The 13240-nt window shown below is 49.7% G+C and overlaps 1 protein-coding gene and 1 long non-coding RNA gene across 2 annotated transcripts in view; one reads left to right on the top strand and one right to left on the bottom strand.

Moving 5' to 3' along the window:
• CNGB3 (cyclic nucleotide gated channel subunit beta 3) overlaps positions 1-13240 on the top strand; it is a 346397-nt gene that overhangs the window by 154104 nt on the left and 179053 nt on the right. Inside the window, exon 5 of the mRNA XM_063924064.1 lies at positions 2853-3004. Within this exon, the coding sequence (XP_063780134.1) occupies positions 2853-3004 (152 nt within the window). The remainder of the gene's footprint in view (positions 1-2852; positions 3005-13240) is intronic.
• LOC134928381 (uncharacterized) overlaps positions 1-13240 on the bottom strand; it is a 39158-nt gene that overhangs the window by 5809 nt on the left and 20109 nt on the right. The gene's annotated exons all lie outside the window — the stretch shown is intronic.

Raw genomic sequence — 13240 nt, 5'->3', positions numbered from 1 at the left:
ATCCACTCGTGCTGTCGTAGAACTACTTAAGATAGTGCTACTCCGACCTCCAACTGTTCTCTGGACCTTGCCCTTATCAGGAAAGCGTCCATGTTTCTTTTAAGAAAAATCCTCATTCCGGCCATTACCTTGGTAAAGACCCGGGGCGCCGTGGACAATCCAAACGGCAGCGTCTGAACTGATAGTGACAGTTCTGTACCAGGAACCTGAAGTACCCTTGGTGAGAAGGGCAAATTTGGACCTGTAGGTAAACGTCCCTGATATCCAGTGACATCATATCGTCCCCTTCTTCCTGGTTCGCTATCACTGCTTCGAGTGACTCCATCTTGATTTGAACGCTTGTATGTAAGTGTTCAAATATTTCAGATCTCACCGAGCCGGTTGGCTTCAGTACCACAATATAGTGTGGAATACTACCCCCTTCCTTGTTGTAAGAAGGGTACTTTGATTATCACCTGCTGGGAATACAGCCTGTGAATTGTGTGAGGGGGAGACGTCTCGAATTTCCAATGTACACCTGGGATATTACATGTAGGATCCCGGAGTTCCCTTGCGAGTGTTGCTGAAACTCTTGAGATGACCCCCTACCGCACCTGAGTCCGCTTGTACGGCCCCAGCGTTATGCTGCGGACTTGGCAGAAGCCGTGAGGAGCTTCTGTTCCTGGGAATGAGCTGCTTGCTGCAGTCTTCTTCCCTTTCCTCTCCCCCTGGGCAGATATGACTGGCCTTCGCCCGCCTGCCCGTATGGGGACGAAAGGACTGAGACTGAAAAGACTGTGTCCTTTTCTGCCAATATGTGACTCGGGGTAACAAAAGGTGGATTTTTCAGCTGTTGCCATGGCCACCAGGTCCAATGGACCGCCCCTTTATACGGCAATACTTCCATATGCCGTCAGGAATCTGCCTCACCTGACCACTGTCGTGTCTTCGTCTGGCAGATATGTACATCACATTTACTCTTGATGCCAGAATGCAAATATGCCTCTGCGCATCACACATATATAGAAATGCATCCTTAAAATGCTCTATAGACAATAAAATCCTGTCCCTGTCAAGGGTATCAAAATTTTCAGTCAGGAAATCCGACCAAGCCCCCTCAGCGCTGCACATCCAGGCTGAGGCGATTGCTGGTCGTAGTATAACACCAGTATGTGTGTATATACTGTTATGATATTTTCCAGCTTCCTATCAGCTGGCTCCTTGAGGGCGGCCGTATCTGGAAACGGTAACGCCATGTTTTTTATAAGCGTGTGAGCGCCTTGTCCACCCTAAGGTGTGTTTTCCAACTCGCCCTTACTACTGGCGGGAAAAAGGGTATACCGCCCATAACTTTCTGTCGGAGGAACCCCACGTATCATCACACACTTCATTTAATTTATCTGATTTAGGCAAAACTACAAGTAGTTTATTCCCACCCTACAAAATACCCTTATTTGTGGTACTTGTGGTATCAGAAATACGTAACACCTCTTTCATTGCCCTTAACATGTAACTTGTGGCCCTAAAGGAAAAATACGTTTGTTTCTTCACCGTCGACACTGGGGTCAGTGTCCGTGTCAGTGTCTGTCGACCGACTGAGGTAAATGGGCGTTTTTACAAGCCCCTGACGGTGTCTGAGACGCCTGGACCGATACTAATTTGTCCGCCGGCTGTCTCATGTCGTCAACCGGCTTGCAGCGTGTTGACATTATCACGTAATTCCATAAGTAAGCCATCTTCTGGTGTCGACTCCCTAGAGAGTGACATCACCATTACAGGCAATTTTCTCCGTCTCCTCACCAACATTTTCCTCATACATGTCGACACACACGTACCGACCTACAGCACACACATACAGGGAATGCTCTGATAGAGGACAGGACCCACTAGCCCTTTGGGGAGACAGAGGGAGAGTTTGCCAGCACACACCAAAAGCGCCATAATGTATATAACAACCCTAGAAGGTGTTGTTTCTATATATGGGCTCTTAATATATAATTATATCGCCAATTTATGCCCCCCTTCTCTTTAACCCTGTTTCTGTAGTGCAGGGGAGAGTGGGAGCCTTCCTCACCAGCGGAGCTGGTCAGGAAAATGGCGCTGAGTGCTGAGGAGAATAAGCTCCGCCCCTTTCACGGCGGGCTTTTCTCCCGGTTATTAGGAAAACTGGCCTGGGTTAAATACATACATATAGCCTTAATGGCTATATGTGATGTATTTATTTGCCAAATAGGTATTTATATTGCTGCCCAGGGCGCCCCCAGCAGCGCCCTGCACCCTCCGTGACCGTGTCAGTGAGCCGTGTAGCAACAATGGCGCACAGCTGCAGTGCTGTGCGCTACCTCTCTGAAGACTGTGAAGTCTTCTGCCGCCTGTTTCCGGACCTCCGTTCCGCCGTCTTTCTTCAGCGTCTGTAAGGGGGATCGGCGGCGCGGCTCCGGGACGAACCCCAGGCTGACCTGTGTTCCGACTCCCTCTGGAGCTCAGTGTCCAGTAGCCTAAGATCCCAATCCATCCTGCACGCAGGTGAGTTGGAGATCTCTCCCCTAAGTCCCTCGTTGCAGTGATCCTGTCGCCAGCAGGAATCACTGATTAGAAACCTAAAAAAAAACTTTACTAAACAGCTCCTTAAGAGAGCCATCCAGTTTGCACCCTTCTCGGACGGGCACAAAAACCTAACTGAGGCTTGGAGGAGGGTCATGGGGGGAGGAGCCAGTACACACCATGTGACCTAAAAAGCTTTTTAGATGTGCCCTGTCTCCTGCGGAGCCCGCTATTCCCCATGGTCCTGACGGAGTCCCCAGCATCCACTAGGACGTTAGAGAAAATAATGTTCATACAGCATGTATCTTTCTCATTCTTTGATATTATAGGCGTAATGAACAAGATGAGGCCTCCAACACCAATGAGCTTGCAGAAGCCAGAATTCATGATCTCATTAAACGCATGCGGGAGAGAACCAGTCATTACAAGGAGAATCTGGCTGACGCAGACATGTCATCAGATGAACTGAGTCCCACAACAAGTAATTATAGTAATGTATTGTATTGGTGAAATATTATTAGTGCCACTGCTACATGTAATAAATTCACTAGAATGACCAAGATAGTTGTGGCCTGCATTGCAAAAAATGTGACTGGACCATCCCTGCTCCCCAATCATATCTAAAACACAGAGCTTTGTTTTCTGCTGTATACAGTATAAATGGCCAGCTGGCCAGTATATACTGCATTCCCTTTCTGGCCAGTATACCATACAGTCCCAGCTGACAAGTACAGAATATACTGTAGAGCCATCTGACCATATGCAACACATTCCCACCTGACGGCAGGGGCGGATCCAGAACAAAATGACAGGGGGGGCACCATGATAGGGGAAGGCAGGGGGGGGGGAGACTTTTGCACACGCTCCTGTGCAGGTGAGTGTGGTTTCATAATAAGGGTTGTGGCATCACAGTGCCATACCAATGAGCCACAACCTCATTTTTATCATGCTGTGGGCATGGAGTATAGGTCTGGTGGGTGACAGGGTGAGTAAACAAAGACAGGTCTGGTAGGGGACAGGCTGAGTGTGCGGGGATAGGGTGAGTGTTCGGGGACAGGTTTGGTAGGGGACAGGGTGTGTGTGCAGGGACAGGTCTGGTAGGGGACAGGTCTGGTAGGGGACAGGGTGAGTGTGCTGGGACAGGTCTGGTAGGGGACAGGGTGAGTGTGCTGGGACAGGTCTGGTAGGGGACAGGCTGAGTGTGCGGGGATAGGGTGAGTGTTCGGGGACAGGTTTGGTAGGGGACAGGGTGAGTGTGCGTGGACAGGTCTGGTAGGGGACGGAGTGAGTGTGCGTAGACAGGCCTGGTAGGGGACAGGTCTGGTAGGGGACAGGGTGAGTGTGCTGGGACAGGTCTGGTAGGGGACAGGCTGAGTGTGCGGGGATAGGGTGAGTGTTCGGGGACAGGTTTGGTAGGGGACAGGGTGAGTGTGCGTGGACAGGTCTGGTAGGGGACGGAGTGAGTGTGCGTAGACAGGCCTGGTAGGGGACAGGTCTGGTAGGGGACAGGGTGAGTGTGCTGGGACAGGTCTGGTAGGGGACAGGCTGAGTGTGCGGGGATAGGGTGAGTGTTCGGGGACAGGTTTGGTAGGGGACAGGGTGAGTGTGCGTGGACAGGTCTGGTAGGGGACGGAGTGAGTGTGCGTAGGCAGGCCTGGTAGGGGACAGGGTGTGTGTGCAGGGACAGGTCTGGTAGGGGACGGAGTGAGTGTGCGTAGGCAGGCCTGGTAGGGGACAGGGTGTGTGTGCAGGGACAGGTCTGGTAGGGGACGGAGTGAGTGTGCGTAGGCAGGCCTGGTAGGGGACAGGGTGTGTGTGCAGGGACAGGTCTGGTAGGGGACAGAGTGAGTGTGCTGGGACAGGTCTGGTAGGGGACAGGATGAGTGTACGGGGACAGGTTTGGTAGGGGACGGAGTGAGTGAGCGTAGACAGGCCTGGCAGGGGACAGGGTGTAAGTGCGGGGACAGGTCTGGTAGAGGACAGGGTGAGTGTGCAGGGACAGGTCTGGTAGAGGACAGGGTGAGTGTGTGGGAACAAGTCTGGTAGGAGACAGGGTGAGTGCGTGGGGACAGCTCTGGTAGGGGATGGAGTGAGTGTCATATATAGGGGGTATCACCTCATACAGGGCAGACGATATATAGGAATAACACTATATATAGGTGTTATCACCTCATACAGTACACATGGTATATAAGAATAACACTAGATAGGTATATAGGGGGTATCACCTCATACAGGGCACACGGTATATAGGAATAGTATGGACAGGTATACAGGGGTTGTCACCCAAGTACACATGGTACAGGATATAGGAGGTATGACATGCAGCACATATGGGCAATGACACTGTAGGTATATAAGGGGGGGTCTTACCCTGGCATAGGAGTCGGACATATCATCCTCATGGTCGTCGTGACCGTGACCCATTGCAGTGGACACGGGCGCCTTGGATGCCAGATCGCGGCTGGTGTGGAGCTTCTGTACGTGGGGAGAGAGGCGCAGCCCCCGCACACACAAGGGCATCGCCATGATCAGGCTGCCCTGACTGACAGCCACTGGAGTGGGTACGGGCAGGGGCGGGACCCAGCCACAGTAGTCCGGGCTGAGGGGAGGTAGAAGGAGTGCCCCCAAATCACTGCCGCCGTCAAGCCACTTAGAGATGGGCAACTCGGCTCTTTTCAGTGAGCGGCTCTGAACGGTTCAGCTCACGGAAAAGAGCCGGTCCTTTTGAACGGCTCACTGGTTCACAGGCAGGAAGTGGAACAGAGCCGGCGCAGTGAGCGGCGGTTCTTCACTGAGTCAGTGTCAGTGAAGAACCGCCGCTCACTGCGCCGGCTCAATAGTGAGCTACCCATCTCTAATTTAGGCAAGGACTATAATGCAACTATAAGCATAGTGTTTTGGCAAACTCCAGATAAGATGTCATAAAAACTGGAGCATTATCTATTCTGTATGTTTATACAGCAGCTGGTACAATGAATCATAGATACTGTGATATTACACAGTGTGATGCCTGGCTGCTGTGCTGTGAGTGCTGAATCTCTGACTGTTCTCCTGCCTGGAGCGAGTGAGATGCCCGAGTGAGCCGTTTCAAGTGAGCGGCGGTTCACTGACAGACTGTGTCTGTGTGATGAGATCATGAGAAGAACTGACTCGCTCCCGGCAGGAAGTGGAACAGAGCCGGTGCAGTGAGCGGCGGTTCTTCACTGACACTGACTTGGTGAAGAACCACCACTCACTGCCCCGGCTCTGTTCCACTTCCTGCCGGGAGCGAGTCAGTTCTTCTCATGATCTCATCACACAGACACAGTCTGTCAGTGAACCGCCACTGAAGAACCGCCGCTCACGCTACTCCACTCCGGCCAGCCCTGCTTCCTGGTGACAAGCTAATGGGGTCAGGGACGCATGCAGCCTGCGGCCCCCACAGCCCATGCAGCTACTGCATTATGAATATATCCTACACGACAGGGGGAGCGCGTGCCTGGGTGCCCCCCCCCCCCCCTGAATCCGCCACTGCCTAACGGTATATACTGCAGGGCCATCTCAAAAGTATACTACACTTTGCCATCTGACCAGTGTACAACACTACTGTAAGACAGTATACTGTACATTGATTAGTGTACATTGTTGCTGTAAGACGGTGTCTCATAGTACCAGTTGTGTAGCAAGGAGCCCCAGAATAGGGAATGTACTGTACATACAGGTTTACAAGTGCTAGGGCCACATAATTCATAATTCCATTCCTCCACAGTAGGGATGAGCGGGTTCGGTTCCTCGGAATCCAAACCCGCCCGAACTTCAGTTTTTTTCACACGGGGTCGAGCGACTCGGATCTTCCCGCCTTGCTCGGTTAACCCGAGCGCGCCCGAACGTCATCATCCCGCTGTCGGATTCTCGCGAGGCTCGGATTCTATCGCGAGACTCGGATTCTATATAAGGAGCCGCGCGTCGCCGCCATTTTCACACGTGCATTGAGATTCATAGGGAGAGGACGTGGCTGGCGTCCTCTCCGTTTATAGAGAAGAGAGTGAGACAGTAGAGAGAGACACAGTAGTAATTTTGGGGAGCATTAGGAGGAGTACTAGTAGTTACTTGCTGAAGTGATAGATAGTGTGACTGTATTATCTGACTTGTGGGGGAGACACTGACAGTGGGGAGCAGTTAGAGTCTGAGAGCAGGACTCAGGAGTACATATAACGTACAGTGCACACTTTTGCTGCCAGAGTGCCACACTGCCATTGTGACCACACTGACCACCAGTATAATATATATTGTGATTGTCTGCTTAGGAGTACTACTTGCAAGTTGCTGATAGTGTGACCACTGACCAGTGACCTGACCACCAGTTTAATAATCACCACCAGTGAGTTTAATATATATATATATATATATATATATATATATATATAAAATTGTATATAATATATATATAATATTGTATACCACCTACCCGTGTTTTTTTTTTTTCTTTCTTCTTTATACATACTACTATAGTAGCTTACTGTAGCAGTCTGCGGTGCTGCTGAGCTGACAGTGTCCAGCAGGTCCGTCATCAGTCATTACATAATAAATATATATACCTGTCCGGCTGCAGTACTAGTGATATTATATATATATATATATATTGATTTCATCTCATTATCATCCAGTCTATATTAGCAGCAGACACAGTACGGTAGTCCACGGCTGTAGCTACCTCTGTGTCGGCAGTCGCTCGTCCATCCATAATTGTATACCACCTAACCGTGGGGTTTTTTTTTTCTTTCTTCTTTATACATACTACTATAGTAGCTTACTGTAGCAGTCTGCGGTGCTGCTGAGCTGACAGTGTCAAGCAGGTCCGTCATCAGTCATTACATAATAAATATATATACCTGTCCGGCTGCAGTACTAGTGATATTATATATATATATATTGATTTCATCTCATTATCATCCAGTCTATATTAGCAGCAGACACAGTACGGTAGTCCACGGCTGTAGCTACCTCTGTGTCTTTTAGTTGTGCCTATTAAAATATGGAGAACAAAAATGTTGAGGTTCCAAAATTAGGGAAAGATCAAGATCCACTTCCACCTCGTGCTGAAGCTGCTGCCACTAGTCATGGCCGAGACGATGAAATGCCAGCAACGTCGTCTGCCAAGGCCGATGCCCAATGTCATAGTACAGAGCATGTTAAATCCAAAACACCAAATATCAGTAAAAAAAGGACTCCAAAATCTAAAATAAAATTGTCGGAGGAGAAACGTAAACTTGCCAATATGCCATTTACCACACGGAGTGGCAAGGAACGGCTGAGGCCCTGGCCTATGTTCATGGCTAGTGGTTCAGCTTCACATGAGGATGGAAGCACTCAGCCTCTCGCTAGAAAACTGAAAAGACTCAAGCTGGCAAAAGCACCGCAAAGAACTGTGCGTTCTTCGAAATCCCAAATCCACAAGGAGAGTCCAATTGTGTCGGTTGCGATGCCTGACCTTCCCAACACTGGACGTGAAGAGCATGCGCCTTCCACCATTTGCACGCCCCCTGCAAGTGCTGGAAGGAGCACCCGCAGTCCAGTTCCTGATAGTCAGATTGAAGATGTCAGTGTTGAAGTACACCAGGATGAGGAGGATATGTGTGTTGCTGGCGCTGGGGAGGAAATTGACAAGGAGGATTCTGATGGTGAGGTGGTTTGTTTAAGTCAGGCACCCGGGGAGACACCTGTTGTCCGTGGGAGGAATAGGGCCGTTGACATGCCTGGTGAAAATACCAAAAAAATCAGCTCTTCGGTGTGGAAGTATTTCACCAGAAATGCGGACAACATTTGTCAAGCCGTGTGTTGCCTTTGTCAAGCTGTAATAAGTAGGGGTAAGGACGTTAACCACATCGGAACATCCTCCCTTATACGTCACCTGCAGCGCATTCATAATAAGTCAGTGACAAGTTCAAAAACTTTGGGCGACAGCGGAAGCAGTCTGTCACAACTGAGGGCCTGAGCTGACGGAAGGCAGCCTCAGTTGTAGGGGCTGAGATGTACCGGAACCTGGGAGGTTGTATCAGACCCCTGGACATGTAAGTAACATGAAGAGAAACCGCCCGAAGGCGTGACCACGACAACTTGAGTAAAAGTCAATGATATTTATTTATGACAAACTCCATGCATCACAGTAGCAGTAAAAAGTAACATAAAAATCAGCAGAGAAATAATAATACAGTTCCTGGGTACTACAGGGTGGCAGGGGCCACAGAGCTCTGGTGGTATGAGACAGTTCTTATTATCTGCAAGTTGGAAAGTCCTTACCAGGCTCAACTGTAGCAATGAGGAAAGCCCAGGGTCGTACCAGCTGGTGTTCCAGGGAAAGCTGGACTGCTGTAGATAAAATGCTGCTGTGGGTACTGGTTGGAACCAGACAGGTGTTGGCACGGAGTGGATACTGGCTGGAACCAGTTAAATAATAAATAAAGCTTGAGAGCGATGCAATGTAGATGAAATGTAGAATTTGAGAGCGGAGAAATAATAATACCGGTGGAGAGTGGTAAACTGCAGAAAGGACACCGGCCCTTTAAGAGAAGCTGTACACTGCTGGAAGCTGAGCTGGAAGCAGGTGATGTTGTAGCTGGAAACAGGTGAGTCCAGTATGGATCGGAGAGTCAGGCTACACCGCAGATGGAATGCTGGTGCGGGTCTCTATAGCAGAAGTCTGGAAACAGGAGCTGGAACCTGGAAGACATTCACAGAAGAGAGACAAACTGGAACTAGGTTTGACAACCAAAGCACTGACGCCTTCCTTGCTCAGGCACAACCTATTTATACCTGCAGCAAGGAAGGCATTGGCTAGGCAATTATGCAAATTAATAATACTGACAACGGATTGGTAGGAATGATCAGCTGACAGAATCCAAGATGGCTGCGCCCATGCAGACACTTGGAGGGAAGTTTGGATTGTAATGCATGTGGTCTGGAAAACAGTAATGGCGGCGCCGGCCACCGGAGACAGGAGACGCCAGGCTGACAGATGCACATCCAACCACGCGGACACAGCGGAGGCCGCGGCTGACGTAATCGCCACTCTGAATGCAGAAGCTCAGGGACGGCGGCGGAGGCCGCGGGAGACGCCATGCCAGATGTATAAGGTGTTACTGTGACTGCGTCCAGAGAGACAGGCGAGGATGCGGGAATGTGCACATCAGGATGACAGATGGGATCCGGTCCTGGAGCGCTGAGCCAGCCTTAGGAGGCATCTGATAGGTAAGAAATGGCGTCCAGATACCCGGATCGTGACAGCACCCCCCCCCCCTTTAGGAGTGGCCCCAGGACACTTCTTTGGCTTTTGAGGAAACTTGGAATGGAATCTCCGGACCAAGGCAGGAGCATGGACATCAGAAGCATTGGTCCATGAACGTTCCTCAGGGCCATAACCCTTCCAGTCAATAAGATACTGAAGTTGACCGTAACGGTGACGTGAGTCCAGGATCTTGGCTACTTCATACTCAACGCCTCGTTGAGTTTGGACTTTCGGAGTTGGAGGAAGTGAGGAATGAAACCGATTCAAGATTAGCGGTTTCAACAGGGAAACATGGAATGTCCTGGGTATCTTTAAGAAGGGAGGCAACTGGAGTCTGTAAGCAACAGGATTGATGACTTGATCAATTTTAAAAGGACCGATGTAGCGAGGTGCAAACTTCATACTGGGAACTCTTAACCTCAAATTCTTCGTGGATAACCATACCCGATCACCCACCTTGAGAGCAGGAACTGCTCGACGCTTCTTATCCGCAAACTTCTTGTACCTGAACGATGCCTTGAGCAGAGCTGATCGTACGCTCTTCCAGATATTGGCAAACTGATGCAAGGTGATATCCACTGCGGGAACAGAAGTTGCTGGAAGCGGTTGGAACTCAGGGACTTTAGGGTGGAATCCAAAGTTGGTGAAGAATGGTGTTGAAGAAGATGAAGAATGATACTGGTTGTTATGACAGAACTCGGCCCAGGGAAGTAATTGAACCCAGTCATCTTGAAAGGAGGACACATAGATGCGGAGGAAGGACTCCAAGTCCTGATTCACCCTCTCAGTTTGACCATTGGTCTGAGGATGGTAAGCCGTGGAAAACTTTAGCTTGACTTGGAGGGCTTGACATAAACTTCGCCAGAATTTGGCTGTGAATTGAACTCCTCGATCTGAGATAATTTCTTCTGGAAGACCGTGGAGTCGAAAGATCTCTTGTATGAATACTTGAGCCAACTTGGAAGCTGACGGAAGACCGGTGAGAGGAATGAAGTGTGCCATCTTGGTGAACCGGTCAACTACCACCCAGATGGTATTAAACTTGTTGCACATGGGCAAATCTGTAATAAAATCCATCGACAAATGGGTCCATGGACGACGGGGAACAGATAGTGGAACCAGTTGCCCCGCAGGCGACTGGCGGGATACTTTATGTTGAGCACACTTTGGGCAAGATGCAATGAACTCCAAAACGTCCTTTTTCAGAGTTGGCCACCAATAGGACCTAGAGATAAACTCCAGGGTTTTTTGGATACCTGTATGTCCGGCAAAGCGGGAAGCATGGGCCCAATGCATGAGCTTCTTCCTTAGTGTCGGCTTCACAAAACTTTTCCCTGATGGGGGCGTAGAGTCCATCCCTACCGTGGAGAATGCCAACGGATTTATAATAGGATGCTTGTCTGAAGACTCTGACTCATTTTCTTGCTCCCATGAGCGGGAAAGGGCATCGGCCTTGCGATTCTGAGAGCCCGGACAGAACTGGAGTTTAAAGTCGAACCTGGAAAAGAAAAGTGCCCATCTGGCCTGACGAGGGTTGAGACATTGTGCGCCTTTCAGATATAGAAGGTTCTTGTGGTCTGTAAGGATGGTGATTGAATGAGAAGCTCCCTCCAACAGATATCTCCACTCCCCTAGAGCGAGCTTGATGGCTAGCAACTCCTGGTCGCCAATGGCATAGTTGCGCTCCGCTGGGGAGAACTTCCGTGAGAAGAAACTGCAAGGATGTAAATGGCCATCTTTAGCCCTCTGAGATAACACCGCTCCTACTCCAACGGAGGAGGCATCCACCTCTAGGATGAAAGGAGAGTCGATGTCAGGCTGTTTCAGGACAGGCGCAGAGATGAACCTCTGTTTTAAAAGATGAAAAGCTTGCATAGCTTCTTCAGACCACTTGGACGGGTTAGCACCCTTCTTGGTGAAAGCAGTAACAGGCGCCACAATGGTGGAAAAGTCTCGTATAAACTTTCGGTAATAATTGGCGAACCCCAAGAACCTCTGGACCCCTTTAAGGGTTAAGGGTACCGGCCAAATCTGGATTGCTTGTAGTTTCTCAGGATCCATCTCTAGTCCGGAACCGGACACAATGTACCCTAGAAACGGAATGGACTTGACTTCAAAGACGCATTTCTCTAATTTGCAATAGAGATGATTGACACGGAGACGGGACAGAACCTCCTTTACCCAAAAACGATGTTCCTCTAAATTGTTGGCAAAAATGAGGATATCATCTAGATAGACCACGACATGACGGTATAGAATGTCTCTGAAGATCTCATTGACGAAATGCTGGAAGACAGCTGGAGCATTGCTCAATCCGAAGGGCATGACGAGGTACTCATAATGTCCGTCACGGGTGTTAAATGCGGTCTTCCACTCGTCACCCTCACGGATCCAGATGAGATTGTATGCACCTCTCAAGTCCAGCTTTGTAAAGATGGTAGCTCCGCTAACTCTGTCAAAGAGCTCAGTAATCAGGGGTAAAGGATAGCGGTTCTTGATGGTAATGTCGTTCAAACCTCTGTAGTCGATGCACGGCCGCAGACCACCATCTTTCTTTTTTACAAAAAAGAAGCCTGCGCCGGCAGGAGAAGAAGAAGGTCGAATGAACCCCTTTGCTAGGTTCTCTTTAATGTATTCCTCCATAGAATGCGTCTCGGGCAGAGACAACGGATAAGTTCGGCCTCGAGGTGGAACCTTCCCTGGAACGAGATCAATCGGGCAGTCCCATTCCCTATGAGGAGGAAGGATATCAGCAGAAGCTTTACTGAACACATCCGTGAAATCTTGATATGGAGGAGGTGGAACATCAGACGACCTGGGGGAGGAAGAACAGACAGGCAACACTTTAAACAAACATGTCTCAGCACAGGAGGGACCCCATGCCAGGATTTGCGTAGTCGTCCAATCAATTGTAGGATTGTGAAGACGGAGCCATGGAAGGCCCAGGACCACAGGATGTGTGGCTCTTGGAATCACTAAAAGTGAAATAAGTTCGGAATGAAGAACTCCCACTCTCAGACGAACTGGTAGAGTCCTTAGAGCAATAACTGTATCAAAAATTTTACTGCCATCCACGGCAGTTAAGGAAAAGGAGGAAGGAAGTCTCTCGGTGGGTAGGGACCACCGTTTAACATAGGCTTCGGTAATAAAGTTCCCAGCTGCTCCGGAATCAAGGAGGGCAATGACGTTCCGATAACGTTGAGCAACTTGAAGCGAGACTGGGAGATTACAATCTTGAGGAGATGGAGAGGAGATCATTACTCCTAGCCGGCCCTCTCCTTGGCGAGCTAGGGTCTGGAGTCCTGGACGTTTGGGACAGGCATTAATAGTGTGAGACGGGGCTGCACAATACAGACAGAGAGACTCAGAGAGACGTCTTCGGCGCTCAGCAGGAGTTAAACGGGAACGGCCAATTTGCATGGGTTCATCTTTAGTTGGTGACAGTTGGCG

This window comes from Pseudophryne corroboree, chromosome 5 (genome assembly GCF_028390025.1).
Source record: "Pseudophryne corroboree isolate aPseCor3 chromosome 5, aPseCor3.hap2, whole genome shotgun sequence".
NCBI classification, from domain to species: Eukaryota; Metazoa; Chordata; class Amphibia; order Anura; family Myobatrachidae; genus Pseudophryne; species Pseudophryne corroboree.
This window is presented reverse-complemented; position numbering and strand designations above follow the sequence as displayed.